Below are 27,102 nucleotides of genomic sequence, written 5' to 3'. Positions count from 1 at the left end.
CGTAAGGCGCTGGGAATGGACGGCTTTCCCCTCGAATATTATACCACTTTCTCGGCACAATTGACCCCCGACTGGTCACCATGTATGAGGATGCGCTACAGAGAGGGGAGCTCCCTAGATCACTCAGGGAATCTACTCGGGTAACCTTTCCTAAACCACGCTGGGATCCCACTCTCCCGGCTTCCTATAGGCCCATAACGCTACTCAACGCGGATTGTAAGATCCTGGGGAAGATATTGGCAGATCGATATACTCCGGTCCTGCCTCAACTAGTTCACCCAAACCAGAATGGTTTTCTCCCTAGGCGAAGCGTGTCGCAAAATATACGTAGACTCTTTCATATACAAGATAGAGCATGGGAGCAGTTCCCATGAGAAGCCTGCCTAATATTGGACCTCGAAAATGCCTTTGATACATTGCTATGGCCATATCGCTTCGCGCTTCTCCGTAAAGTGTGGGCTGGCCCGACTCTGCTGGCGTACACGCAACTCCTCTACAGGGACCTTACCACCAGGGTGAGAGTGGGGAAGTACTTCTCAAATATGTTTCAGGTGGAGCGTGGGACGAGACAGGGCTGCCCCCTGTCCCCCCTACTCTTGCCATAATAGTGGAACCCTTGACCATTAGGTTGAGGCGAGGGGGGGGCTGGGGCATACCAATTGCAGACACGGTACATAGCGCATCGTTATATGCTGATGATCTCCTGATATATGTGAAGGATATAACAAGTGATCTAACGCCGGTCTGGTCAATATTATAAAGCTTTGCCGAAGTCTCAGGACTTAAAGTCAACAGGAAAAATCGACGGTCTTTCCCCTTAGCCCAGTTGGCAATAATGATAGGACCCCACACCATCGGGTGGAGCACAGCGGCTCCTCGATATCTAGGGGTGAGATTATACCATTCACCCAAGGACCTATACGAGGGGAACCACTGCAAGACATTAGGTGGGTTACGGGCAGCAGTTTCCTTTTGGAAGACCTTACCCCTGGCCCCCATAGGACGTGTGGCCCTAGCGAAGATTATTATGGTTCCCAGACTGTTATACTCCTTTGCTAATCTCCCAGTGATACCGCCTCGCTCCTTCTTTCGAGATTTGGAAACATTACTTGCAACTTTGATATGGGGTGGCGGCAGGCAGAGAGTAGCCCTCCAAACCCTCTACTTACCCACCACACAAGAGGGTTTGGGGGCCCCTCCTTTGAGGCCTATTTCCTGGCAGTGCAGCTTCAATGGTTGTCACATTGGACAGCTGACCGGCACGTGGAGGAAACATACACTAATGGGGGTCGAGTACCACTCCCGGCTATCTGGAGACTGTTGATGCCAGGTACTAAGCCTTTGCGTACACACCCCCTAAAAGTATCAATCGCACGCAAATGCATGATGCGCATACACCATATGTCAAGGGGTCGTCCCCTCTATTCTCCGCTGCTCCCATTAGTTGGTTTCCTGCTCCAGGAGCACTATTCTACCGCAGGATCTCTCCGGATGTGGACGCAGTGTGAGGTGACTGAGATGGAGCCCCTGTTTGAAGATGGGCAACTGAAAACATTGTTCAAATGATGGACCATCACGATCTCCTTACGGGACAATTCCTGGTACATAGGTGATTAGTAGACAGTGTCCGCCAATGTTGGGACCTCTCGGAGGGAGAACCGCCGACACATCGGCTTTTGCATACGATCCTATGTATGGGGGGTGTGCAGGCACTTGGTCACGTGGCATTACAAAGCGATAAGGGAACTGATCACGACCTCATTATAAAACCTGCGTCAGAAATGGGAAGATGAGATAGGAAGAGTACTCAACTACAAGGAATGGGAAAAGGCTTTATAATACCCCAAAAAGGTTTCAAGAAACGCATGCTTCAAAAAAATTCTATTCAATATTCTTTATCGTGCATACATAACGCCGCATCGGCTTCACCGTTTTTTCCCACATACACAGTTCACTTGCCCCAGATGTCACACACCCGAGGCGAACTTCAAACACATTTTTTGGGACTGTCCCATAAACCAATCTTTCTGGGGTAGGGTCCATCAGATGCTGGAGGCAACGGTTCACCTCACAAATTTCGACACATGGGAGGCATGTGCCTTGGGGGTCTTCCGCAGGCGGAAGACAGAAAAGGTGCATTGCAGATTTGCGTCCCTGGTCATTCTCCTGGCGAAACGGGACATAGCCATGCACTGGAGGGCTCCGGCAGGCCCCCCGGAAGCTGCCTGTATAGGCGCTGTTAAAAAATGGGGGGCGGCGGAAGAAGAAAAGATAAGGGAGGATAAAGTGAAGGGCATCTGTAAACATCCCATCTCCATAGAATGGGCACCACTCATGTTCCAATTCACGCAGGAAACTAGGCAGGATGACTCCCCCGGAGCTACTCAATCTCAATCCCTAACCCCACCCAGTCCCCATTTGCACAAGGCAATACCGACACGTCATAGCCGGAGGGGGAGAAGGGCTGACCATATACTATGATCTCCCCAGACTGGAGCCCTGACTCAGTATGGGAAAGGCAGCATCCCTAAGACGTCACGCGCCCTGATCAACTGAAGTCACAGATACCCTACATATGTAATACAATTAACTAAGCGATAGAAGATTTCCACAACACAGAGCGCAGACCCCCTGACCCCCCTTCCATCCCCTTAGTTAATTGTTAAACGTTTACCCCTCTGTCACCTCGGGCAGTGGCTCAGGAGTAGTGGGAACTCAGGCAGGGGCATATAATGCAGTAGCATGTAGAGATAGAGTGGGGGACTAGAGCTTTTTTTTGCATCCTTGCGGTAACCCACACATGAAGACACTGGACATTTGGTCAGCCCAGTTGCACACACACTAGTCCACTGGAGATGCAGTATCCATGTAATTATGTCATCTTGTTCTAGAGCTACACGTTATAAGGTAGGATGGATATGTTGCAAAATGTTGATATGGACTGACAACCTGTTTACTCCTGTTTTCATGCATTAATGCAAAATGTAGGTCAATGTACCATGAAATTGAAAAACTCCCAATAAAAGAAATTTAAACAAAAAATAATGGTGAATGCCATTGATCCTACAGGCAAATAAATGTATACGTGGCTGCCTGCAGTAGGGAGCATGGGTGTGGGTACTGATGACGGCAAGGCAACGTTAGCACTGGATGCACATTATGTGGAAAAACTTCATATTGCAACAAATTAATGACCATTTTTTGTAAGGAAAGGGGAAAGGAATTAACGACTATGCGGCAAAATGAGGGACACGTAAGGCAAATTACAGATTTGGCTTTTGTAGAAAGGATGTATTGGACTTGGACAGTAATGGATGGAAATGACACTGCAACTTTGTGCTGGGTTAAGAGAGAGAAGTATGAAGTATATAGGAGGAAATGCGTTGCAGAACTAATAAAAGACTTAACTGCCTGGTAGCATATTGCAGCTGGACCCTCTGAAAAATATCAAAAGAAAAGAAAACGGGAAGGATGAGAAGTGGGGAAAAAGTTGGAGCACGTCAATTCCACCATGTGGTGGGCAAGAGGTGGGCAGGCGGGAGGGGAGGCTCATATGGGATGGGGCGGGGTGGTGGAAGCATCGGACAAGCAGGCATCCACTTGCATTATAGTGGATGCAGAAGAATAAATCTAAACAGCCACTAGAAAGATGAGACTAAAATACTCTTTTGGTGGACTGAAAATGTGATAGACAAAGGGCCTTATGAATTTCGGCAGTCTGACCATTGAAACGCCGCGACCGCAAGAAGACCGCAGCGCTGGCAGTCTTCCGACCGCCGTATTAAGAGTTGACCGCGGGGTCCACGATGTGGCTGCTGCGGTGGGCAGTGCATAATCAGATCTATTAATGCATGTGTCTACATTTCGACTGCATATATGTCAAATGCACACTTTTGCATGATACAAATGGAAAAATACCACCTACCCCTTGCCATATGTGGGAAGTCTCGGTAATTGGTATATGGTACAAATAGCCCTTAGCGGTATTTCGCTGCAGACAGGGTCGTATTCATATGGGTGAAGATGTTTCTGTGTAGTGGAACCTGGAGAAAGGGGTCAACATCTGCTGGGAAGAATATGAAAGGGGTGAGTATGCACCCCAAATCCTTAGTTTCTGCTGACCTTTTGGCGGCGGTCTGACCGCCGCAGTTGGCTCATCGGAAAGTCAACTCATAATACGGATGGCAGTGCTGCTCCTCTGTACCACCCTATGGAGGCTGCCTTCCCTCGACCTGCGGTCGGCGGTGTGCTGGTGATGCCGGAGGTCCAGCTGCAGTCTTTGCTCAGGCAACACTCCCAACTCCACGGACCGCCAAAGTCGAAATAAGGCCCAAAGAATTAAATGAATGGCTTAAGTTTCCTGAACCAAAGAATCTAATGAGGATGACTCAAAGCCCTTTGGGAGTACCTACAGAATACAATATTCAAAACAAATGTGCAGCCCAGCTTCAAATGTCTGTAACCTAGTTTGTAGTGCTGCCAAACTCCACGCAACTTTCACAAATGTATTGAGAATCAATTTTAGCATGACCCGGGAGAAAACATTTCTGCTGTTGTCGTTGTTACTCTTATACATTTATGTGAAATGTGTTGACAACTCAAATGTTACTGCACCAATGAAGTGAGTCAATCTTGCAAAACGTGTTGGCAAAGATATACGCAATAGATGTTGGTGTCACCATGTAATTGTGCATAAGTGTGAATGCTACATGCACTTTTATATCAAGAAAACTGTCAAAATATATTATATATGGAACAAATATAAAGAACACTACTGAATGTTTTTTTTTCCTCTTATAGCATGCCCAAATTCAATACAACAGGTTTACCATAAAGGGCACAAGTGTCATTACATGTCGTACCTTAAAATACATTTGGATTGTTCCAGGGACTCCGTGCTCTATGCAAGCTGTGTGAGGAACTTTGCCAGCTTAAGATCTTTCTTAATGCAAACGAACATCGTGCAGTTAAAGTGGGATAAATTGTTCACATGGTGTGGGAAAGTTATTTTTGGAGACTAAATACTGGCTTCCTCAATATTTTGGGAGAAAATTACTTCTCTGGTTTACTTTTGGTAGGGTAGTCATCCGCCTAAATGTGTGTTTTATGTTTTTTTTGTAAGTCGCGGCACAAAACGGAAGGCAGAGCAGATAGTTGATTTGTAAGATACCCAGTCTGGGCACACTAAGTTGACCAAGGGGTTCAAGGATGCGTTCAAGAAACAATTCCCACTAGCCTGTTTGATTACTTCTGAGGCACCATCATTGTAAGCTGTGTATTAAACGCACTGCAGCCCATGGGCAGCTTTAACTTTATGGAACCAATTTGTAAGGCTGGCTTTTTCTGGCATTGGAAACTCCGAAGAATGCTTATCCGAAACTGTGGTGCATGCAGGAATTGTTACTAAACATTGTTAAATATATGATTTTGCTGTATGGTAATTAAGTGTTTAAAAGACTGAACAGATACAATCTTATTGATTATAGAATGTTTGCACACCATTAACAATTTTCATTGTTTTATTACACATACGGTTTGTTAGAAGTTGTAAGCCTGATGCAAGAGTAGAGTCAAAATAGCTCAATATCTGTTAATCGTCATCAATGCTGTATATTTCGCCTGCCAGCACTTTTCATGTAATCGGTGTCTCGCATTAGTGTTTCGGGTAGGGCACCCCCTAGGTAATGGGATCGTTTGCTGCTTAGTCCTCCATGATCGGGACCCTCCTGCCCTTGGTGAACTGCTCAACTACATGAGGAGTGCGCTCCGGGTTTTCCTAGTTGCACGTATTCGACTCTCGCCAGATAAAATGTTGGGGTTCAAGGGCTTGTAGTCGTGTTCTAATAGACGGAGGGTGGATGTGCCGAGTAGGTGTTAGCGTTGCTTCGTTTTTGAAGCTATAGCAGTGTTCTCAGGCTGACGCAAACCCTGTTTGGGGGATGTCATCTATAAGGACAAACCGTTGACACTTGGCAGTTGAATCACTTTGGAATGCTACAGCAGGACAGCTGAGTGAGCAAGTGCCCCATTTCAGCAGTTTCTTAAACGTTTCAATGTGGCCCTCCAGATGTTGGAAGGGAAGGAGGTTTGAGAAATGTAATTACAAATGTGAGCTTATTTGTAAATTCACTGTCACAGCTTGCCAAATAATATCTGGCATTGGTGCTAGTCAAAGGTTGTTAAATGTTTGGTTATACACAGACATTTTAAAATGTTCCAGCGGTGGATCTCTAATCTGGGGAACCCGGTTCGAGTCTCGCCAATGACGCTCCACTTCCTGTGATTCTGGGCAAATCACTTAAACTCCTGTTGCCTAAAAAAATAAAATGTATGTGTTCTTGTGTAACGTAACCGGTGCTCATGTAAAGCTCTCTGATACCTTCGGGTCAAGTTCGCGCTATATAAAACTACGGAAATAAAATAAGAATATATCTGTTTTTGGACTTCTTTAGTGGCATGTAAATATTTAAGTTTTAAAAACACGACCAGGTATCTGACATGGCACCTTCAGAGAATAATAGGTTGCTAGCAGAATACTTGCCTCTTAATGCAGAGTCCCTAAATATACAAAACTCTGATCAATAATGTGGCTCTTTAAAAGAAACTGTATTATCGGTGGGAGGCAGATGTGGGCGAGCTGAAAAACTGGTAATGGGAGGCCTTGCAATACCCACAAGAGGTGGCCAACAGAGCAAGCTTTAGGTTGGTACAAATTAACTAATGTACAGAGTCTACTACAGTTGGACAAGATTGAAGAAGAGATACAAGGTTGATACAGATCTGTGTCTGAGAGGTTGTCTATCGATGGGGATTTTCTGTCCTATGATTTGAAAATGCCCTTAGGTTGTCCTGCGCCGTGGGCCCGAGGAACACTACAATTTATTTGTTTCAAAATCTGGAGGTAAGATGCTTGGAGGTGATTGATGAGCCATCTGGCTAATTCCAATATGGTTAGAGATACACACCTAATACAGGTCTCCCCTTTCCATTCACAGTGTGTGGTCCTGATGAGAACTCCTCAATAAGAAGAGTTCGAAACGCGTAGACTTTGTGTTTATCAAAGCCATAAGAACATCAACTAATGAATGGAATTTTGTAGATTATAGAATCAGGTTTTCATTATAATCTATGGCTATATAAAAAAAGTTTGTTTTTGTGAAAAAATTATTGGATCAATGATTGTAAATAGCAATGGTATGAATGAAAGTATGTATGAGAGTGCTTGACTGAGATCCGTAGTGATAGTGAGTGCGATTGTTTGGAGGGGAATGTTTTATTGTACAGAATGTTTTTCATATATTGTATGTCATAAGTTTTTTTGAAATGTAAAAATTTGATAAAAAATGATCAAAAAGTTCAAATGAAGTATAATAAAATAAAACTCAAGATTAATTCAAGAAACTAAGGTCCCCCCACTTTATGTTACAGTCAAAAGTGAGATGAAAAATAGACAGTGAATTGAGATAGGCAGCATTGGCGATTCTCTATTGTATAGTACTTGGTTGGAGAGAGTCTGGACTGGGATCTAGGGGTGCCTTAACACAGCCTTAGGTGGTGGCAAACGGGAAAGGCAAAATTAATGGTGTGAGTAATTATACCCGCTGCCCAGAACCAGCAAAGCACACTTAGTGTATCCATGTGTGCAGTACACTCTGAGCATGCTTGACACTCGAGATCCATTCCAGCAGAAGACAGCGAAGGTCTCCTACTCGTATGTGTTGAGACGCATCAGCATCTCTGCACGGGGGGGCCAGACACCATGTGATTCTCCATTGGAGCATCAATAACCTATCTAACTGCAATAACATATCTAACTGGCCCTCCCCTCCTTTCAGATTGGAAGAAACATTTTCAGGAGTCCATGAACTATTTAAAAATACTTTGGATTCCTACATGAATTTAAAAGATTATAGATCCATTAACCTGCTTTATAAATTCTGAGGCTGTATTAATTTTGAGAATGTGTCTTCACCCCCACAACTAACAGCACATAGCACACTTTAGTGGTGACTTTTTTTCTTCATTTATGTTTATTGTTGATAAGCAAATATATGCATGCAAGATTTTAATTTTGCGACAATGTTTTGTATACTTTGCATTGTGAAACTACAGATAAGTAATTTATATATTTGCTTGAAGAAATTCTCTTTTGATTATATACTTGTTTGTAACGATTGATATGGTGGGAACACCTTTTATTATGCTCTGTAATGAGGTCCAACCTCCAACAGTGCTACATGGGCCAGTCATCCAATTGAAAATACTTCGAGCTGGAAAGATGCTCCACGATCTTGGACTCCTGGTTAAGTGGTTAGACCGTGTGAAACCATGTGTTGTCTTTATTGATGACAGGTATTCAGGAGTAGACTGGTGAATGTTAGCACAGAAATGTGTGAAGGTAGGGGTGCCTAAACAAATGCGAGAAAACGTGGGGCACAAGGAAAATACATACAGGCATATCTTTAATAAGTGAGTGATTAAGTACTAGCAGTAATTTAACAGAAACTGAGAACAACCAGTTGAAGTTTTAGATGTCGGTTACCTATTTGATTTGATTTGGTATGTAGATTTGTACCTTCTGCAAATACATGACATTTTTTTTGTGTTAAGAGTAGGGGGTGGCCAGAAGTGTGTTAGGTGGGAACCATCACAGCCTCAACTGGTGAGTCTTATACAACTGACACCCAAATAGTGGGGGAGTTTGCCCGCTATTATGTGGAGTTCTTCAGAGCTCCTCTACTGCCAGAAGCTGACCAAATGAGGGCCTTTCTTGCGACGGTGACAATCCCCGTGCTCCTTGTGTAGGATTGTATAGATCTTGAGGGGGAGATTGACCTCTCCGAGGCACAGACTGCCATCGCGAGGCTTAAACCTGGATAACCTCTGGGCCTAATGGTCTCCCAGCCAAATTATTTAATCGATATGCTGGCACACTAGGATCACATCTCCGGAACCTCTTCCGTGAGGCGCAGGATAGGGGGGCGCTGCCACCAGACATACAGTGTGCGAATATAGCTGCGATACACAAAGAGAGCAAACCTAGAACTAGTTGAGTTTTCTATCATCCGTTTTCGCTCTTGAACATAGAGGCGATGGCGCTGTACACAATCCTGGCAACTAAACTGTTAAAAGTTAGTGTTCCACTGATACATGGAGACCAATAGGTCGTCATGCCAGGCAGATCCACCCAGCTTAACCAAACAAGACTGCACAATTGGTCGGTGAAGGTTTGAGGCTGGATGATGCCCCATGTCTTTCATTAGATGCTCGGAGTGCATATGAAGCTATTCATTGGCTCTGTATAACGTAAACTCTGGCAAAAATTGGATTTGGCCCTGGGTACAGACAGTTGGTAGCAGTACAATACCAATATCAGACAGCCATGGTACGAGTGAATGGGGTTCTCTCGATGAAATTCCTGATTGGGCGGGGAATGAGGCAGGGATGCCCCTTGTCCCCTCTCTTGTTGTAACCGCTTGCATGCATGATCCGTGCTCCCCCTGATATTCAGGGATTCTGGGTGTCGGAGTCCATTCCGTTGGAAGAGAAAATCTCATTCTGTGCAGATGATCTACTCTTTTGTGTGTCAGATCCTCATCCCATTCATCTTCCAGACCAGAGTCATTTGGTACCTACTCGGGTTACGAAATAAACTGGGGGAAATCTGTGCTAATTCACCCTCATGGTCCCTCTGACATAATCACCCTGCTGGGCAGACTCCAGTTTGAAACATTGAGTTTTAAGTACTTGGATATTCTGGTTACTCTTGACAGAGACCTGTGTCTAGCTGCCAACCTTGATAGGATATTTGGTATGTTTTAATGTTATGCACTCGGACTGCACTTGTTAGAAAGACACCATTAACCGATTTGCTTTGTACTACCACAGTGCATAGATCATTGTCTGTTTCTGATGAATATGTCCTGGCAGCTTTTTTGTTTTTGTTTTTGTTATATGAAAACAATAACATTTCGTTTAAAATAAATAAACAGTGGAAGGGTGTTGACGACCTTCCAGGGTGCTGCAGAGTGTTGCCGTGGGCTGCCCTTGACCATTCTGGGAAGAGCTGCCATTTTAAATATTTTTACACTCCCCAAGCTGCTTTATAGCCTCCAAAACACATATTATACAATCCCAGAGTAGAGGTTTAATAAAATGAATAGAGAGGTGAGGATGCTGCTCTGGAATAAGGGACACACTAAGGTGGCGCTACAGACTCTACAGCAGAGCTCTTACAATGGGGACATATCCCTTCAGGATGTGCCGACTTACTATTGGGCAGGGCACCCGATACCAATCAATGATTGAATGTTTGACCCACAAGATTGCCTAACATGTATGCTAGAGAGGGCCGGGCTATTGCCATGCTTCCCTCTGCGTTACATATATGATGTGACCATTATGGGCACGATTCTGCCGGCGACACAGTTGACGCTAGGAGTATTGAGGAGGGCATCCAGAGTTATGGGCTGGGCGTCTAAGGTAACCAAGGAAATATCACTGTGGGAAGGGGGCATAATGAGAGAGTTAGGGAAACTATGAGGGTTTGAGCCCTGAGATTTGATTGGCATCTCCAAAATAGGTGATAAACTGGAAGATGGGGACTTGATGCCCTTGCCATCTTTGAGACAGGGATATCACCTTCATCAAATTCAATACTTAAAATTTGTGCAACTCCGACATGCCTGGTTTGCCACTGCTTTTATCAAATAGAAATTACCTGGCCTCCAATTCTCATTACTGCTTGTTTATTCAGCAGATTTCAAATACTATACATTCTTTTATTGTACATCACTTTAACATTTGTGTATATTACAATTTCCTTTCTGCAACAGTTATACACTTTAAGTGCATTCAAAGATACTCGTCTCATTTTTCAGAACAATTTGTGCAAACAATAGTGAAAAAAACATTAAAAACACTGCTGACATTTCTAAATACACTAGTTTGAGGGTAAAGTATTTATGAGGAGCTCAGGAGCAAGACCAACTCATACACCTACAAAACCATTACTAATTTTATCCCTGACATACTTAGTAAACTGCGAGACCGGTAGGTGGCAGACTTTGGGCAGTTGTTATAAAGACACGGCTCCTGCTCATACAATTTAAGATACTTCACTGGGTCTACTATGACAGAGCCAGGCTACATAAGATGGCACGGGTAGCCTCCCCAGAAGGTCTACGATGTATGGGGGATTGAGTCGACTTCCTGCACACACTTTGGGGCTGCCCCACCGTACAGACCTATTGGGCCAAGGTTGTCTGAGAACTCAAGGTTATCCTATAGGTAGATTTCCGAATAGATCTGAAATTTGTTCTTCTGGGGATACTGACAGAGATGGATGACCCGTATGGTGCAGTTTGCGCTGATTTTTCAGCCCTGCTCTCGCTACCTGCGTACCGCATATTATCCCCCCTTGTAATCTCACTGAGTTTTATGTAACTCCGTGGAGTGAAACTAGGTGTGTTCGGCACACTCCTGATTGAGGCATGTCTGCAAGCTTTTCTTTCTCCTGGAGGATTATGTGCAGGGACGGGTTCTATACGTTTGCCTTTTAGGAACAAAACAAAAACGGTTTAGAAAAATAGCCTGAAATCACAGGTGCTTACTTTGAGAGGAAATCAAAGATAATGATGCTACTAAACATAAAAAAAGTCTGAGCAATGCTATCCTGCATATTGCATAAAAAAAGTTTAGACCGAGTATGTGACTCTTAAAAGACATTGTGTTGCGTGCTTGTGTAGCACATTGGACAAAAAAACGTTATATGTACGCATCCTTGATCACAGGTAAAAGTAGACTGAGCAGATCTATTTTTGAATGAAGTCAAAATCCATAAATTGTGATGTAATCATAATGTCGGGTGTTTTAATAGATTATCTTTAACTTTTACCACTCCATGCAGTATTTTTGGCTGCATAACTTATAAAAGTGGGAAGATGCATTCTTCTTCAACTTGCTTTCATAAAGTGTATCCTGAGAATACACCTGTTTAATACAAATGTAAAATGGGACAAAAAGGCCAGTTCTGTTTTGAACTGAGCAAACAGAATGAGTTACGATTGATAAACATTTTAGAAAGTAACATTCCTGCCTCCATGTGTCACCCAGCGAGAGGCTGAGTAAAATACGATAGTGTAACATGATTTAAATCTTCCAGAGGAGGCTCTACCTTTTTAGGAAAGAGCAGGAGGGAACATGGACCACGATTTGGTGTTCCATTGCTCGGCTTGCCTTTAATGAAGCCATGCTTACTTTTTAGAGTTCTTGCTGTTCTTAATAATAGTTACATTCTCTTTCCATAGTGTGCAGCAAAGTTCTGAAGCAGCAATGATAGCTTAGTTAACAACCTATTCCTATTTGTTACATGCTTTATTCATGTTTCTCCACTCAGTTGCTCCTGTCTTACCTCCTCCACACACCCAATAGGTGATCTACCTTATGTGGCAATCTGTCTTTATTTTCTTCTTGACTTGTAGGCATATGTTTCTAGAGTGAATATCCTGGATATTAAAGCATTTATTGTGTCTTAAATAGGATGATTGAAAATTCTGATAAGTTTATTTGCTCATACAGCCTTTCCACGCAGTTGTTATGCGGTCAGGGAGTCTTTGGTCGGTGTGCTGTAATGGAAATTCTTAGTGAACATACTTTTTTCCTCTTTTCTTGCAGGATCACTGACGGAGTGCTATGATGAGCTTGGCAATAGATACCAGCTCCCGGTTTACTGCCTGGCCCCACCAGTGAACCTGATCATGGAAAGGAGTGACGAGGAAGGAGCGGACACTCCAGAGCAGGCCCCCAACACTAGGCGGGAGTTCCAGCTGAAAGTGCGCCTTTCCACCGGGAAGGATGTGAAACTGAACGCCAGTATGACGGACTCCATCGGGCAGCTGAAGAAACAGCTATTTGCTGAGGAACAAATTGATCCTACCTGGCAACGGTGGTTCTTCTCAGGGAAGTTGCTCACAGACAGAATGAAACTGCAGGAAACCAAGATACAAAAGGATTTTGTAGTGCAAGTGATTGTCAATCAACCTTTGGAAAGTGAAAAGTGAAAAAGGTTAATCCTCTTGAGTTAGTAGGCACCAATTCTGTAACTCTGGAGCAGCTGGTCTGCATCAAAATTGCTCCAGTCTCTGCCTCCATGGGTAAACCAAATATCATTTTCTTGAGCCAGGACTGATGGAAAAGGCAAGAAATGAGAGGAAATCGCACAACAAGGGGAAACATGCTGCACTAGTTTCTGCTTGTGACTGCATAAAAATATGCCTGAACATAATTTCGAACCACCGAACCTGCCGGGTGGTCCTGGTATTGCCTTCATTGAGACCTCATGCATTGTTAGAAATTGCACAATGGGTGAGTGGGTTGGCAGTGGGCAGGGCATCAAATGAACTTGGATAGAGGGCACGTCCTGTTCACTCTGCAGCAGACAACTAGAAACAATGACATTTGAAGAACAGGCTAGAGAAGATTTGTCTGAGACCAATTCCAGGAATTTTATTTTGAACCAAATGTGTTTTTTTTGTTTGCTTGATGTTTGTGTGTCTTTTCCCTCTGTTAACTGTGTTGTTCCTTAGTTGCCTTTTGCACCTGTGCAATACTGAATCCCGATTCCGCTGAAAGGACTGCACAGGGCTTTAGTGGCTAGGGATAGCTGTAGCTATTGGCCAAGCGTCCTTCTTGGATTCATCTGTGTTGACTCATTTCCAAATTTAGATTTCTTTGTGGTGAAGGCAAATGAAACTCAAGTATGCTTTTCTGATCTTTAAGAATTTTTATTAATTACCCCATGGGACAGTAAACTACAAACCGGTTAGCAGCATAAATTGTAAACTGGATCGATAATATGGATGCCCAACCGGCCAATTTATCTCCTTTAGGTGCCTAATTGATAGGGTATTGCTTAATATTAAAAAAGCTAATAAAACCGAGTTAATCAGTGATGCTCGATTTTGGTATCATAAGCTGTGATATTTTGGGTCTTAAAGCCGTGTGAACTAAGTAATTAAAAATGCAGCTTGAGGAGAGGGCCAGAAGGACATTGGCACATTGCTCTTGAATTTTGAGGCTGTTGCGGCTCTTGGAGAGGTCTCTAGCGAACAAGGCACAAATGTTCATCAAACTCTTTAAGAATATAGTCTTTTTAACATTAGTCTTGTATTGCGTTGCCAAAAGAAGCAACAGTATAATTAAAGGTCTTCGAGATAGATGAAGCCAGAGTGTGCAGAGTAAATAAATAAGCACATAAATGAATCATGCTCTCAAGAAGCTTGCGGTGTATAACGAAACGAACCAGAGTAGGTTCTCACAGATGCCAAGGCCGGGCTCACCTAGTCAAGACAACTGCCCCATGACCTTGAGGAGTTGCCAGTGGTGACGGAACTAAAATGTCCCAAGACTTTGTGAATTTACGTGTAAACACTTTGAACAACTGCAGGGTTGAGAAAGAAGCATTTAACCCGGAGCCCATAGTACAGTGCAAAAAAAAAGATTTTAGTAATTGCCATCATTCCATAGTGCACCCCAAAATAAGCAATGTGTGCCGCGTAAAAGCAAGAAAATGGGTTAAATGACCTAAAAACAAGCCAAAGATGGCTTGTTTGGGGTAATGGATCGACTGGTGACAAGAAGTTGATGCTCTACCACGATTATTAAGTGGAACAAGAGAGGATTGTCTAAGTCTTTAGACCTTAATTTGCCGTAGCAATTAAACAATGTGTAAAATTAGGACTATGAAGGAGGTAATGTGAGCGGTATAACTGGATAAGTGATGTGTGCATATGAGCTTTGGGAGACCGAGCCCCTCCTCTATTTAAGGCCTTTAGTGTTCGGTGGCCTCCAGGTTTCCTATTCTGAGTTAGCTTCACGCTTGTAGTTGTCACTATTGATCCATGCTTGTGAAACAGGCGTGGGTGCAGTAAGAATACTTAAAAAACTCCAGTTGACTTTATTATCTAAGGAGTACATTTTATTTTCAACCTTTCACAATAGAAAATTTGCTTCAATTAAAACATTCCGTTTCCAAGTCAAAACGTGCATGCCCACTTTTTTTCCTGTACCTTGATTTTTATGGTGAAGCCTTCCTGCGCAGGGATGCAGGGGCACCGTGGTTTGTAGTTTGGCTTTAAAATTAATACTTTTAAAGTAACCACAGGGTTGTTTTCCTCTTTCTTTACGTAGTATGCAAGGGGGGAGGGAGTGTATGGTAATAAACAGTAATAGTCATTTCTTAAATTGCTTAGAGTACTTAACAAGCAGTCCTCTAAAAGGTACGGTCTTAAATTATACAGGATAGGATATAAGATTTTGCACTCTTAAGTCCAGGTTCTGTCCTACTTCCTTTTAATGGGGCACATTCCTCCCAATGATGTGGCTGGAAGCTACTTTGTAAAGCTGTTGATAGCCACACATGCTTCCAGATTGGTAGCATGCTGTTACGTGGTTGCAACCCTAAGCATGCACATCTACCCACCTATTTCAGTTCCTTTTTACGCCATCTGGCACTGACTGGAGCCTGTTTTGCATTACTTTTCTCTTATCCTATATTTAAACTGCTTTGATCATCCAGACACATTGCTATTGCTGGTCGGGTTAATTCTGACCGCTGTTTCGGTTCTCCAAGGGATCTCTTCCTCTTAGTGGTGCGCTTAGACTCCTTTGACGCAGCTCCAATGTGGTAGGTGCAGGCATTGACTTCTCAGCAGCCTTTGAGACAGGTTTTGGCTCCTTTCTGGAGCAAATGTTTGTAACTTGTCATCTCCTTTTTACGCCTTGGGCTTGTCCATGGATGACTTCAAATCCAAACCTAAAATCCACTTGGACTAATCAGAATTTTATTTGTTCCCTTGAGTACCTCCCCTCCCACGCTATGCTTTAGGTGGATGAGCCATGTGAATTTGTGAATCTGCTAAGCCAAGTTCACCGACCACAGAAAAACCTCCCCTTTCAAATGCGAAGAATTGACAGCAAGCTTCATACGTTGATGGGGTTGTGACAGTTAATTAGAGGACCCCTTCTGCTACATGAAATGATAATTTCAGAATGGTAAAATCCTATTCGATGCCAATCTTAGGGAGCACTCAAAAGGTCACATAGAAGAATGTGTGTGAAGGGCTGTCCTCAATTGGTGATGGTTGTGACAGGGAGCCTTCCCTTCTTTTGGACAAAGGTTTGAAGCTCTATGATTCTAGGAGGAACAAAAAGTACAATTTACCCTCCACCAAGTAAAGGATAACCCCATCATGGCGATCTGTGGCATTTGTATTGAGCATAAACTTGGTATGAGGAAGTGGACACTAGTATGAGGAACTAAGGTTCCTGCTTATTGTGGTCCGTGAAAGTGTAAGAGCATAATTGACACTGCAAATGGTATTATTGCTGTGAAGCTATCCATTCTCTAACAGCACTGACCCTTTGCGGTAGATGGAGGGAAAAGTTACTAGTCTGTTCGATGATAGTCCTTTCACCCTTTCTGAAGATGAGATTGTGTATCATTGCAGCTTAGGACTGCTAAATCCTTTGTCACCATCAAAACTACCAGGCCTAGAGCTGTGGGGTCCCTCTAATATGCCCAGTATTCCGCTTGTTAAGGAGAGCTTTACCTTTTCACTTAAAGCCCTCTTCCTTGTCCTTCTACCATTTAAATCCACTTCATGTCCTCCGGGTCCTCAGACAAAACCAACAGACCTGCAACAGATGGAGAGGGGGTTAGCATAGGATGCTGTACATCTTGGGTACCTCAACACATGCTTTTTCCACTGCTTCCTTTGATGTCTTAACTTAGTGTTAAGTTCCAGTGGAACTTCTCCTTAAATGTTGAAATTCTGATTGCAATCAGGAAACCTTCAAGAACCTGTCAGTACAAAAAAAGTACTTTTATTTAGTTACTAGGCTAATGACAGGCAACCTAGTCCGTTCTTTTATCAACTTGAAAAAGCCCTCTCCGTAATACCTCATAGAAATAGTAGTTGCTGTATGTAAAACATAGCCTTTGGCCTCCTGTTTCTATAAAAACAAGCCAGCAGAGTAATTCTCTGTTTACAAAGAAAGCATTGAAGCCTTATGTCGCATGCCATACAGTCTCACCAGTAACATACAAGTCGCCCAGTGGGATCTATGTTACAGTCACGTTTATTGTTAAGTTTGACCCTGTGGATTTGCATACTATCTGCGTTCTTAATTTTAACACAGACTTTCTGGTCACTACCATTTCTGCTATAAAGACCAGTGAGCTACATAATTGGTCCTCTTCCAGACTTTCCACTATTTCCCATCATGAGCAAGACAATTTAACTTCACTTCGGTGTCTATAGCCAAATCAGGCTTTGATCGGAATTGAGCGCTCACTCTTCCTCGGTTTCCTTCACAGTGTCTGTCTCTTTGGAGCTGCCTGTCTTGTATATTTTGGGACTAAGTCTTGTGTGCGAGTTGATCTTGGCCATAAGACATCTTATATCCTCTCCCTGCCCTTTCCTCATATATGGGAGGATGAAGGTGCTGGGTTCTAAATCGAAGGTGAGCATTGCAAGATGAACAGTCTTCCCCATCTCAAACCTAGATTTGCAGCATTGCTGTGTCCACCCTGAAGGTTACACAATCTTTCATTCAGGACCAAGTAGGTATCAGCATTCTGTAAGTGTGTGCTCTTTAGACACCTGGAGAGTGCAGCTACCAGATGCCTCCTTAGGGATTGTACTTTTCAAATGTCCAGTCAGCTTGGTATTGAAGAGAACCAGAACTCGGCGGAAGAGTGCCTTTACCTTTACATTGACTCCAATACTTCAGTCTTTGGAGTTCTCCTGTTACCTTAAAACCTTCCTCCTTTGCTTGCCACATTTGACCTAATCCATCAAGTTGAAAGACTTAATGAAGGGATATCAGGAGATTGCACACAGTAAAAGTTTCAGTGATGTAAATGGATGCCTTATGCTATGCAGTAACGGTTGGTGCATTGCTGTGGTTTTAGGAAACTTTAAGAAGCATTTTGTGTCCCACCTTCTGGCAATAACTTAGGTGTAAACTGATAATAGGTGAAGTATAGTACTAGGCATACTGAAGATAAAACAATTGTCTATGATGTTCACTCACAAATTGATGATCTAGTATTGTAGAAGGTTCAACGTTGCTGTATATCTCTATTCGCACTGGTTCTTTTTGGTTTCTTTTTTGTGCAGTTTGTTGGAAGCACAATATCTCCTGTCATTACACCAGTAATCGCTGTCTCTGCACTGCCATGACCTACACCATTATTCTTCTATCCTTTTCAAATAAATCAGATTATCCGTAAATATTTGAGGAATACTAAACCTATATATATATATTTTTTTGAAGTCCCAGTTTAATGCAGATGAAGTACAGTATGTATGATGCAGATTTCATCCAGAATGTGATGATAGCCTTTTTGTCTTACTATGGTACACGAATTTACCACTGTAACAAGTAAAAACCCTTGTTCTGCAATATTTTGACTTCCTTTGAACCATAGTAATTAAATTGATTTTTGTTTTAATTAGCATCAAACAAAATATCATAATATTTGCATTCTTACCTGGTTGTGAAATCCATCCATCTTTGTCAGTAATGTGCCAGCGGAAGGCATATAGTAAAGTGAAGTAGTAAGCCAGTTGTGGTGCAACCTGGCATTTTTCCCTATTACTGAATCTCTGGACAGTGAAGCCAAAATGGGCACCAATTATAAATGATCAATAGTAACTTATGGAACTTGATAGTAAAGACTCTCTGGGACCCTATCAGACCTTTCACGAAGAAGCAACTTCAGTTTCTAATTTTTGATTCATGGAAGAAAACTAAATGAGGGGCCATTCTACTCTGTCAAAATATTATCTGCAAAAAGTGTTGCGAATGAAGCACTACTGATCCCAGCTCTTTATATACTATAGCTTGTCTTTAAACTGAACTGCAACACAGTCATCATAACATTTGTATATTGTAAACATTTCAATTGATTTATCCTCTTGCTCAAGCAATAATAGAACCCAACTAATACATTATACAAATCTTCAGGGATTTCTGGATTTTTTTAGGGACATTTTAAAATTTAAAATGTTAAGGTAGCCACAATGATTACTAAATTTGAATCAACTGGAGGGTCTCATTGACAAAGACAGGCGGTGCTATGCAAGTACAATTAAATAATGCTGTTTGCATCTGAGAAGAGGAAAAACCAACTATATTATGAAATCATTTTGTAATGGATGTATTCAGGATTTATGAAAATATGCCCATGTATATATCTATATTTATCAATAAAAAATATCTGTCCCTTATTTGGTAATGTCTTCCTTATTTTAGAAGGTCATTTTATAATCATGATCTGCAAGATGACTTGCCAGTTGATTAAGTGAAACTCTAGTATTCCTTGCCTTTAATTTACAGTCATGGATTTCTGTTAATAAAACACATGTGTGTTGTATGTCCATCCTTTCTGTTTTTCAGTTGATTAACCTGTGGAACTATATCTAAATAAAAGGAACCTCGAGAGCTCGGCTCAGTGAAAACGAAGGGCTCACCTGCATGGTGGGTCCAGTAGATCCTAATAAGAAGTGCGAAGGTTAGAACAAGGGCCATCAGAAATCATAAGAGCGGGAGCGAGGAAAGCAGATTTCTGCAAGATCACCGTTTTTAGTGGTCAGGCGCAGTGGCGGTTCCTGCATGAGGGTGTAGGGGGTGGAGCACCACCAGTCTCAGAGGAAGGAGAAGGAGATTGGACTGGTCTGAGACTGCAACACTTATACTGTACAGTCTGGTAGCAGTGGAGCACAGCAGTATACAAACACACGCTGGGCATGTGAGGTCGACAACTTCAATGCCGTCCAAATCCCCCATGTGCAATGTGCGTCTGAGACTGCGGTGAGGGCAAGCTGGCACTACTTAAAGCATCCGTTTTGCCAGGGCTTTGGTCAAATACTTGGCTCACCTGGATCTATGACGAAGCTCATAACATCCTTCTAGGATCCTGCCCCCTCCTCTGTCTGGCTGACCCTTGTTACTCCAGCCTATGAGAATAGGAGGTGGGATTTCCAGTACTCCTTCCTTCGGTCTGTGCTGGGTTTATACGTCCCTCCTTCCTTCACCCAGCTGCAGCCGGGACCGAAAGACACCTCTGGTTAAAAACAGTGATCAAGCTGAAAATGGTGAGTACAAGTGCGCCTTGATCATTTGTCAAGCTGCCTTAAAGGCCAGGCGCCTCGCCATCTGCCTCACATGACTGCAAATTTACAGTCTGCGGGGACAAATGGAACGCCCCTCTACTTTGCAAAATTCACTGGCCTCCACTGGTCAGGCGCATGGGAACTCCTCCTTTGGTTATTGTGACACCCATGCTAAAACCAGACAGAAAAATCTGGCGCTCCTTCAAAATTGCCATTGATTTTGTGGTAATGTTTGGTTAGTCATCTAGTTTGGAGTGTTGGACTGAACTAGGCAGTGGCCATTACCTCCACCTCTTGGTTATTGTTTTCTATGCTCTAAGCGATATTCACTGTTCAAACTCGCGGAGTTGGGTGCTCCTGGGAATGTCCTTACTTTGGAATAAACTAAACAGCAAAGGGAACCAACAGGATTGCTGAATTTGTTCCTTCATAATATGAATAACTAGAAGTTGACATGTGGAGGCCGACTAACTTATGCAATGTGAATGCTATTGTGTACACATTAATAATTTAAGATTGTTGTTGCGATGGGTGTGGTCATTCCTAGAAAAGTTATATTTGCTTTTATTTTTAGTTCGTTTTTTTTAACATTCTGCCATTTGTGTCACTTGGAAGCAGTGCAACTCCAAAAGAAATGCTATCATCTTTTAATTTCAGGCTAACACGGAACAAAAGGTGATCTGTATTTATACACTGTAACTCCCCAATTATGTATCTAAAATGTCATCCTTCCTTATTTATGGATCTTCGACTTGAATTTAGTACAATACCAGATTACCATTATTTTGGATGCCCAAACATTGGACAGGTAATTATATAGGAAGGGTATTATGGTTAGATGTATGCATAAATACATTTACCAAAGAAACCGGTTTAGCCCTAATAAAAATAACACCAATGAACACACAGCAATTTAAAAAAATTCAAGAGTGAATGCAATGAACATTGTATTAAAAATATATGTATAAGAACATCATATGCAGAAGTATATAAGTAGGGTATTCGGGTTAGGGCAATGTGTATATATATATAATATATAATAAACCATATAAAGGTGATTGGGCATTCCCCACATTAAAAAATAATATTAAAGAACAATTTTAAACTTTTTTTTATGTATGCATAAAGTCAAGGTAAAGTTAGAAACAAATGTAGAATTCACTCTTAAATATTAAAGAAACATAAATTAATCAAGTAACACTTAAATGGTTAAGCAAAATGTAAAACATTATAAAAACAAAATACACTTCAATTCAAAGATAGTTTTAGTTGATTTATAAATAAATCATAAAAGTACAGCTAAAATGTACACATTCAATTATAGTACATAGCAAACTAAAAAACAAAAAACAAACACAGAATCCATTAAAAAACAGATTCCCAGATCCACGTAGTTGTCCAGCATATAGTGAAAACATATCTTTCAGAAAAAAAATGCATCCGACTTAATAACATTTCATTACATAGAGTTTGTATAAAGCTGTCATAACTCCATCAGCCTAGGTCGATTTCACATTGAATTCCTGAACCGAATGACACTTTTTAAAAATAAGGCAACGGGCTCCGTGAACATTTCGTTATCCAAAGTTTGTAACTTTGAGTATGCTATACGGCATTGTCTTGAGTCTAAAAATTTTAAGATAGGAATTATGAACATTTTCCTTGGAACTGAATAAAATTTACTAAATAGGACAGTGCGCAAAGTTGATTGGCTTGATATATCATCACATGGGCATGGCACCAAATTTATTGACCAATCATTGGTAGCTGGGTAGCTAATAAGTCTATGCAGAATACCCAAACAAAAGCGAGTCAAAAGCATTCGTTCAAAGCTTCCCTGAACTTGGACCAAATATGGCTGAATGCCCGAACATGTTGGCATAAACTGATTATCCATAAGTTATTTTTTCACTTTCTTTGGACCATCTCCTATCTTGTAAATAGACCAAACAATCTGTTTTCAATACCTTTCTTGGGGTAAGAGCAATGCTCTCAGGTTTCTCAATATTCAGGATGGCCAATTTCACATGCTAGATGTTTAATATAGCGGAGCCAGGAAATGGAGGAAACCCTATCAAGTTTTAAACAATCCATAATAATCTCGCGATTAAAACTGGTCTCATTTGACATCCAGACCTTGTGCCAAAGCAAAATAGGGTTAATTCTAATCGCATCCAAGATAAAGTGCATACCAAGCTCAGAATGACAAATAAAATTAGCAATTGAGCTTGGAACCAGGGCCGGCCTTAGGCATGTGCAAGCTGTGCACCTGCACAGGGCCGCCAAATCCCAGGGGCCGCCAGGTGCACAGCTTGCACATGCCTAAGGCCGGCCCTGGTCACACTGCTTTTTCAGATGATCACTCTTTACAGTTCATTCTCAGGCAATTTTTCCAGAAACTAGAATATGAAGAAGAAAGCTCATTTCATTCAAGTCTTTAAATCTCTCTTACGAAATCAGCTCCAAAAAAACACATTTTCATTTTTATACTTAGTCCTACAACGTCTACATACTCTGCTAGTGCAGCTTCTTGCTCGCTGTTGCCCGGCTTCAGTGTTTTACTCGTCTCCTGATACTTTCCTTTGGACCTACAAATTATTGCCTGGTTCTGTATTACTTGCCACCTTTGTTTGTAAAGTAGCAGCATCTATCTCCTATACATTGAGCGTAAATTGTTCCTCCCTTTGTGTGGTTATTGCTGCCTGATACTCCTAGCTTTGTCATGCTCAGGCCACTACTCCCTCCTCACTTACTCTATGTATAACCTTGCTAGACTCCTCTCAACCCTTTTCACCCCTTCAAAAGCTACTGCTAGGACTTTTTAATGTCTGCTGTTACAAAGTCCGCTAACCTCAGTTGTCCTTTGCCACATAGATCCTGATCCTCCACCATTGCACTTTTGCTTCTTCAGTGTGCCCTCACGCCTAATACAATCGCTTTAACAAAAAAATAAAACACTCCTTTGCCTTTGCCTCAGTGGGTAGTGACAGTAGCAAACTTGCACTTCCAGTAGTGGGCGGTTGAGCTGTTCTGGCTCTATTTAAGACCAACTCCCTGCTGATTTTACTTTGCTGGTAATACAGTAAGGAAAGCATGTGGTAATTCAAGAACAGGAGTAGACCTGCTACTTAAGCAAGGACCCTGGGCATACCAACGTAACAACAATGGTTCATAGCAGTACCGCATATCTATGGTAGTTGCCAAGATACGATATCTATATATGGGGTTGCGGGAGAGCAGCAGCCGGCAGTGGTCTCGTCTAAACACAACGCACTAGATGGTATACCGGCTCTGTTCCACTTCCAAACACCCTGACCCCCTTCCTGAGCTCAGGGGGGGCTCCGCCCGAACCTCTCTTCCGGGCCCCCCTACCTACGCTCCCTGCCCAGGGCCGCCATGAGCCTAGAGCCGCCCCTGTTGGAACAGCCAGCATAAATCGTATAAATGCATTCTCGCTCAATTTTAGTGGATGCACATCCGTAAACCCCCAAATACCTTCTCCATTTAGAGCTGTCGATAAGCACTTTGATTTATAAATTTGTAATATTTCAGGGACTGGTCTGCGACCTAATTTTCTAGCAAAATTGATCACAGCACCTATGGCGCTGGAGAACATCAATTTCCTTGCCTGGACAGCAGCAAACCACGTCCCCGTGCGATCAAAGTTAATCCCCAAGTACGAGAATTTATTAGTACATTCAATTTTATTGTATTTAATAAAAATATCACGAAATGTAATGGTCTTCTTTCCGGATTTCATTATATACGTCTTACTAGTGTTCACACTTAAACCCCTATCTTGCATGAAAGTAGCAAAATTAGTTACTGTTCTTTGTTACCCTATTTGAGTCTGTACCATTAAAACTGCATCATGTTTATAGAGTAAAACTGGAACTGGGCTATTATTAATAATCGGATAATCCTGTTGATGATCTATTAAATACTGGCCGAGGCCATTGATGCATAAAGTGAAAAGAAAAGGAGCAAGCACACAGCCTTGCCTCTCTCCTTTTCTTATTGGGAATTTAACTGAGCATTCCCTGTGTTTCCCGAACCAAACCCTCGCCCCTGCATCTCTGTATAATTCTCTTATAAAAAGTATTAGTGGGGGATCAACTCCCATCCCCTCCAATATGCTCCATAGCATTTCATGTCTCACACAGTCAAAAGCAGAACTAAGGTCTACGAAGGACAGGAAGAGCTTTCCCTCCTTCGCCTGTTTATATTTGCTTATTAACTTTAATCTCTTCTCAATGGTCCCAAGACCTGATCGAAACCCATTTTGCCGGTTTGAGAGGTCGCTAGTCTCATCTGCCCATATCTGCAGCTTATTTAAAATAACCCGCCCTACCTCTTTCAGAAGAGATTCTAGGAGAGAGATTGGGCGGTAACATATAGGTTCATTTCTATCCCCCTTTTTGAAAATCGGGATCACTATTGCATCAAATCATGAAGAAATAAAACCTTGATGGCAACATCTATCTTGTATATTAGTGAATAATGGAGCCCAGAGCGGAGTATTGGTTTTATACACATCCACAGGAACTCCATCCGGCCCTGGGTCTTTGCCAGCTGCACTCTCATTAATAGCACAGGTTACTTCCTCAACAGAAAAACATATGTCTACGGGAAATGCTGTACGTTGTGCAATCGCGGCTGGAGCGGAGGGTTCTGGGTCTAGATCAGTTTGTGCCGGTTTATCATCGTTATAGAGCATAGTGAAATGTTGAACCCATTTATCCTCGCTTATTGCAATTTCTACAGATGGAATGTCGCTAGAGGCAAGAAAGGGCACATTAACTGCTTTCCAAAAGCTGTTATTATCTCTCCGGAGGAACGCATCATGCAGAGCCTGCCACACATCAGCCCTTAATTGATCCTTCCGATCTTTTAACGTATGCCTATAAAGAATTCTGGCCTGTCTTATTTCCTCATGGTTTCTATTCTTTTTATATAACACTTTCTTTAGGTTTATATAAGTCTTACTGCATTCCTGGTCAAATCAACCCTGCACCTTTTGTTTTCTCTGTCTTTGTTTCGCTGCTAATAAGTTTTGGATCTCCACAGCAATTTTATTAAAAGCATTTAAGACGACTTCATCCCCACAACTTTGCTAAGGTATGCTTCAAAGTCCTCTATAAACGTCTTTACTAGTTGCTAGTTGCTCAGTAAATTTGCTTGGATCTACTTTGGACCAGCTTAACGAGTACCCATTGATACTAGCAAGATCAATATTAAAATCATATTGAGATCTCAATACCTTCTTACCCCTAACAGGGCTCACCAGATCAAAATCCTTGCTTACAGGATAGTGGTCACTCATGGTAATAGAATGAGTTTCAAATCTACGAACCTTACTGGAATGTCTATTCGAGACTAAAATAAAATCAATGATAGTCGCAACCTCTACCATTAAAAGTAGGGTTATAAGGTACAGATGGTATACACATCATTAGCGTAGCCCAGATCAAACTGGAAAATAATTGTATTCAATAGGTCCCCCGTCTGTGTGTGTGGGAAAATGTGCCTGTTCATTGACTGTCTTGACCTAGGCAACAGATACCCTTTCTTCTATGCTGGCACAAACGATGGATAAAATCCCCTCCCCATATTATACACATATCACTAGACGGGTCATCCTGCAATTTGTAGAGATCCTTTTGTAAATTCATCAGTGCACTGATTATCTGCCCTTTAGGGATATTATTGTAAAAATTTAACAATGCAACACAATGCTTTTTCTCCACATACAGTACTAACATCTGATAGTAAGCTGTCTCAGCTTTGAGATTTTACTTATTCACCGCCACTGTATTGGATACATAAATACATAGGACACCCTTATTACGTCCGTGGCCCATAATAACAGCTGGTGTGCGGAAAGTTCGATATCCTCTGATGTGTATTTTCTTCACCATCACGTTTCTTGTAAATATAGTACAGAGTATCCTTCAACAAAAGTTAGCCACAGGGGGGCAAGTACTTTCAGGGACAGCCCTGCAACATTCCAAAAGAGTATTTGACATGCTGATATTTCGCATAATCCGACTTTTGGTATAACCCCATCAGTATCACTATTTATTACTTTAGTGAGGATGTCCTGTCCCATTGAACCTGGAGTAATTATTACAGGTCTCTGTCAGGGGCGCAACTAGGTCTTAATTTCGGGGGGGGGGGGCTAACATGGCAGATGAAGGGGCGTGGCTAATGTAAATCAATGGGGCGGAGCTAAAATGGCAGATAATCAGGATCGGTTAATGCTCAGGTCAAGCTGAGAAAAAAATTTGGTGAATTCTGCATTTGAAACTGGACAACAATTAAAGCACATATTTTTGGTAGCTTGATGCATTGCCCCCCAAAACCCATACTCGCCCTGAATCTTAAAATTACCCCTGGCACACCAAAACACATACCCACGCTGAACCCTAAAATTAACCCCCTCACACCCTAAAACCCATACCCTCCCTGAAATCTATAATTACCCCTGGCACCCCAAAACCCATACCCATCCTATCCCTAAAATTATCCCTCCCCGGCACCCCAAAAACCCATACCCACCCCACACCCTAAAATTACCCCCTGGCACCCCAAAACCCAATACCACCCTGAACCCTAAAATCACCCCCCTGGAGCCCCAAAACCCATACCCACCATGAACCCTAAAATAGCCCCTGACATCCCAAACCCACACCTGCCCTAAACCCTAAAATTACCCCTGGCACTATAAAACACATACCCACGCTGAACCCTAAAATTAATCCCATGGCACCCCAAAACCCACACCTACCCTGTATTTTAAAATTACCCCTGGCACCCCAAACCCCATAACAATGCTGAACCATAAATTCCCCTCCGGCACCCCATAACCCATACCCACCCTGAACCATAAATTCCCCGCTGGCACCCCATAACCCATACCCAC

At 42.3% G+C, this 27,102-nt stretch overlaps 1 protein-coding gene across 1 annotated transcript in view; it reads left to right on the top strand.

The window, feature by feature from the left end:
- The window catches only part of UBTD1 (ubiquitin domain containing 1), a 290,586-nt gene extending 271,293 nt beyond the window's left edge, over window positions 1–19,293 (top strand). The window contains exon 3 of the mRNA XM_086922624.1: window positions 12,676–19,293. Within this exon, the coding sequence (XP_086778750.1) occupies window positions 12,676–13,061 (386 nt within the window). The 3' untranslated portion in view covers window positions 13,062–19,293. The remainder of the gene's footprint in view (window positions 1–12,675) is intronic.
- Window positions 19,294–27,102: the final 7,809 nt, after the last annotated feature.

Source organism: Lissotriton vulgaris, chromosome 5 (assembly GCF_964263255.1).
Source record: "Lissotriton vulgaris chromosome 5, aLisVul1.2, whole genome shotgun sequence".
Taxonomy (NCBI): domain Eukaryota; kingdom Metazoa; phylum Chordata; class Amphibia; order Caudata; family Salamandridae; genus Lissotriton; species Lissotriton vulgaris.
The sequence above is the reverse complement of the archived record's forward strand: the minus strand, read 5'-3'. Positions and strand labels throughout refer to the sequence as shown.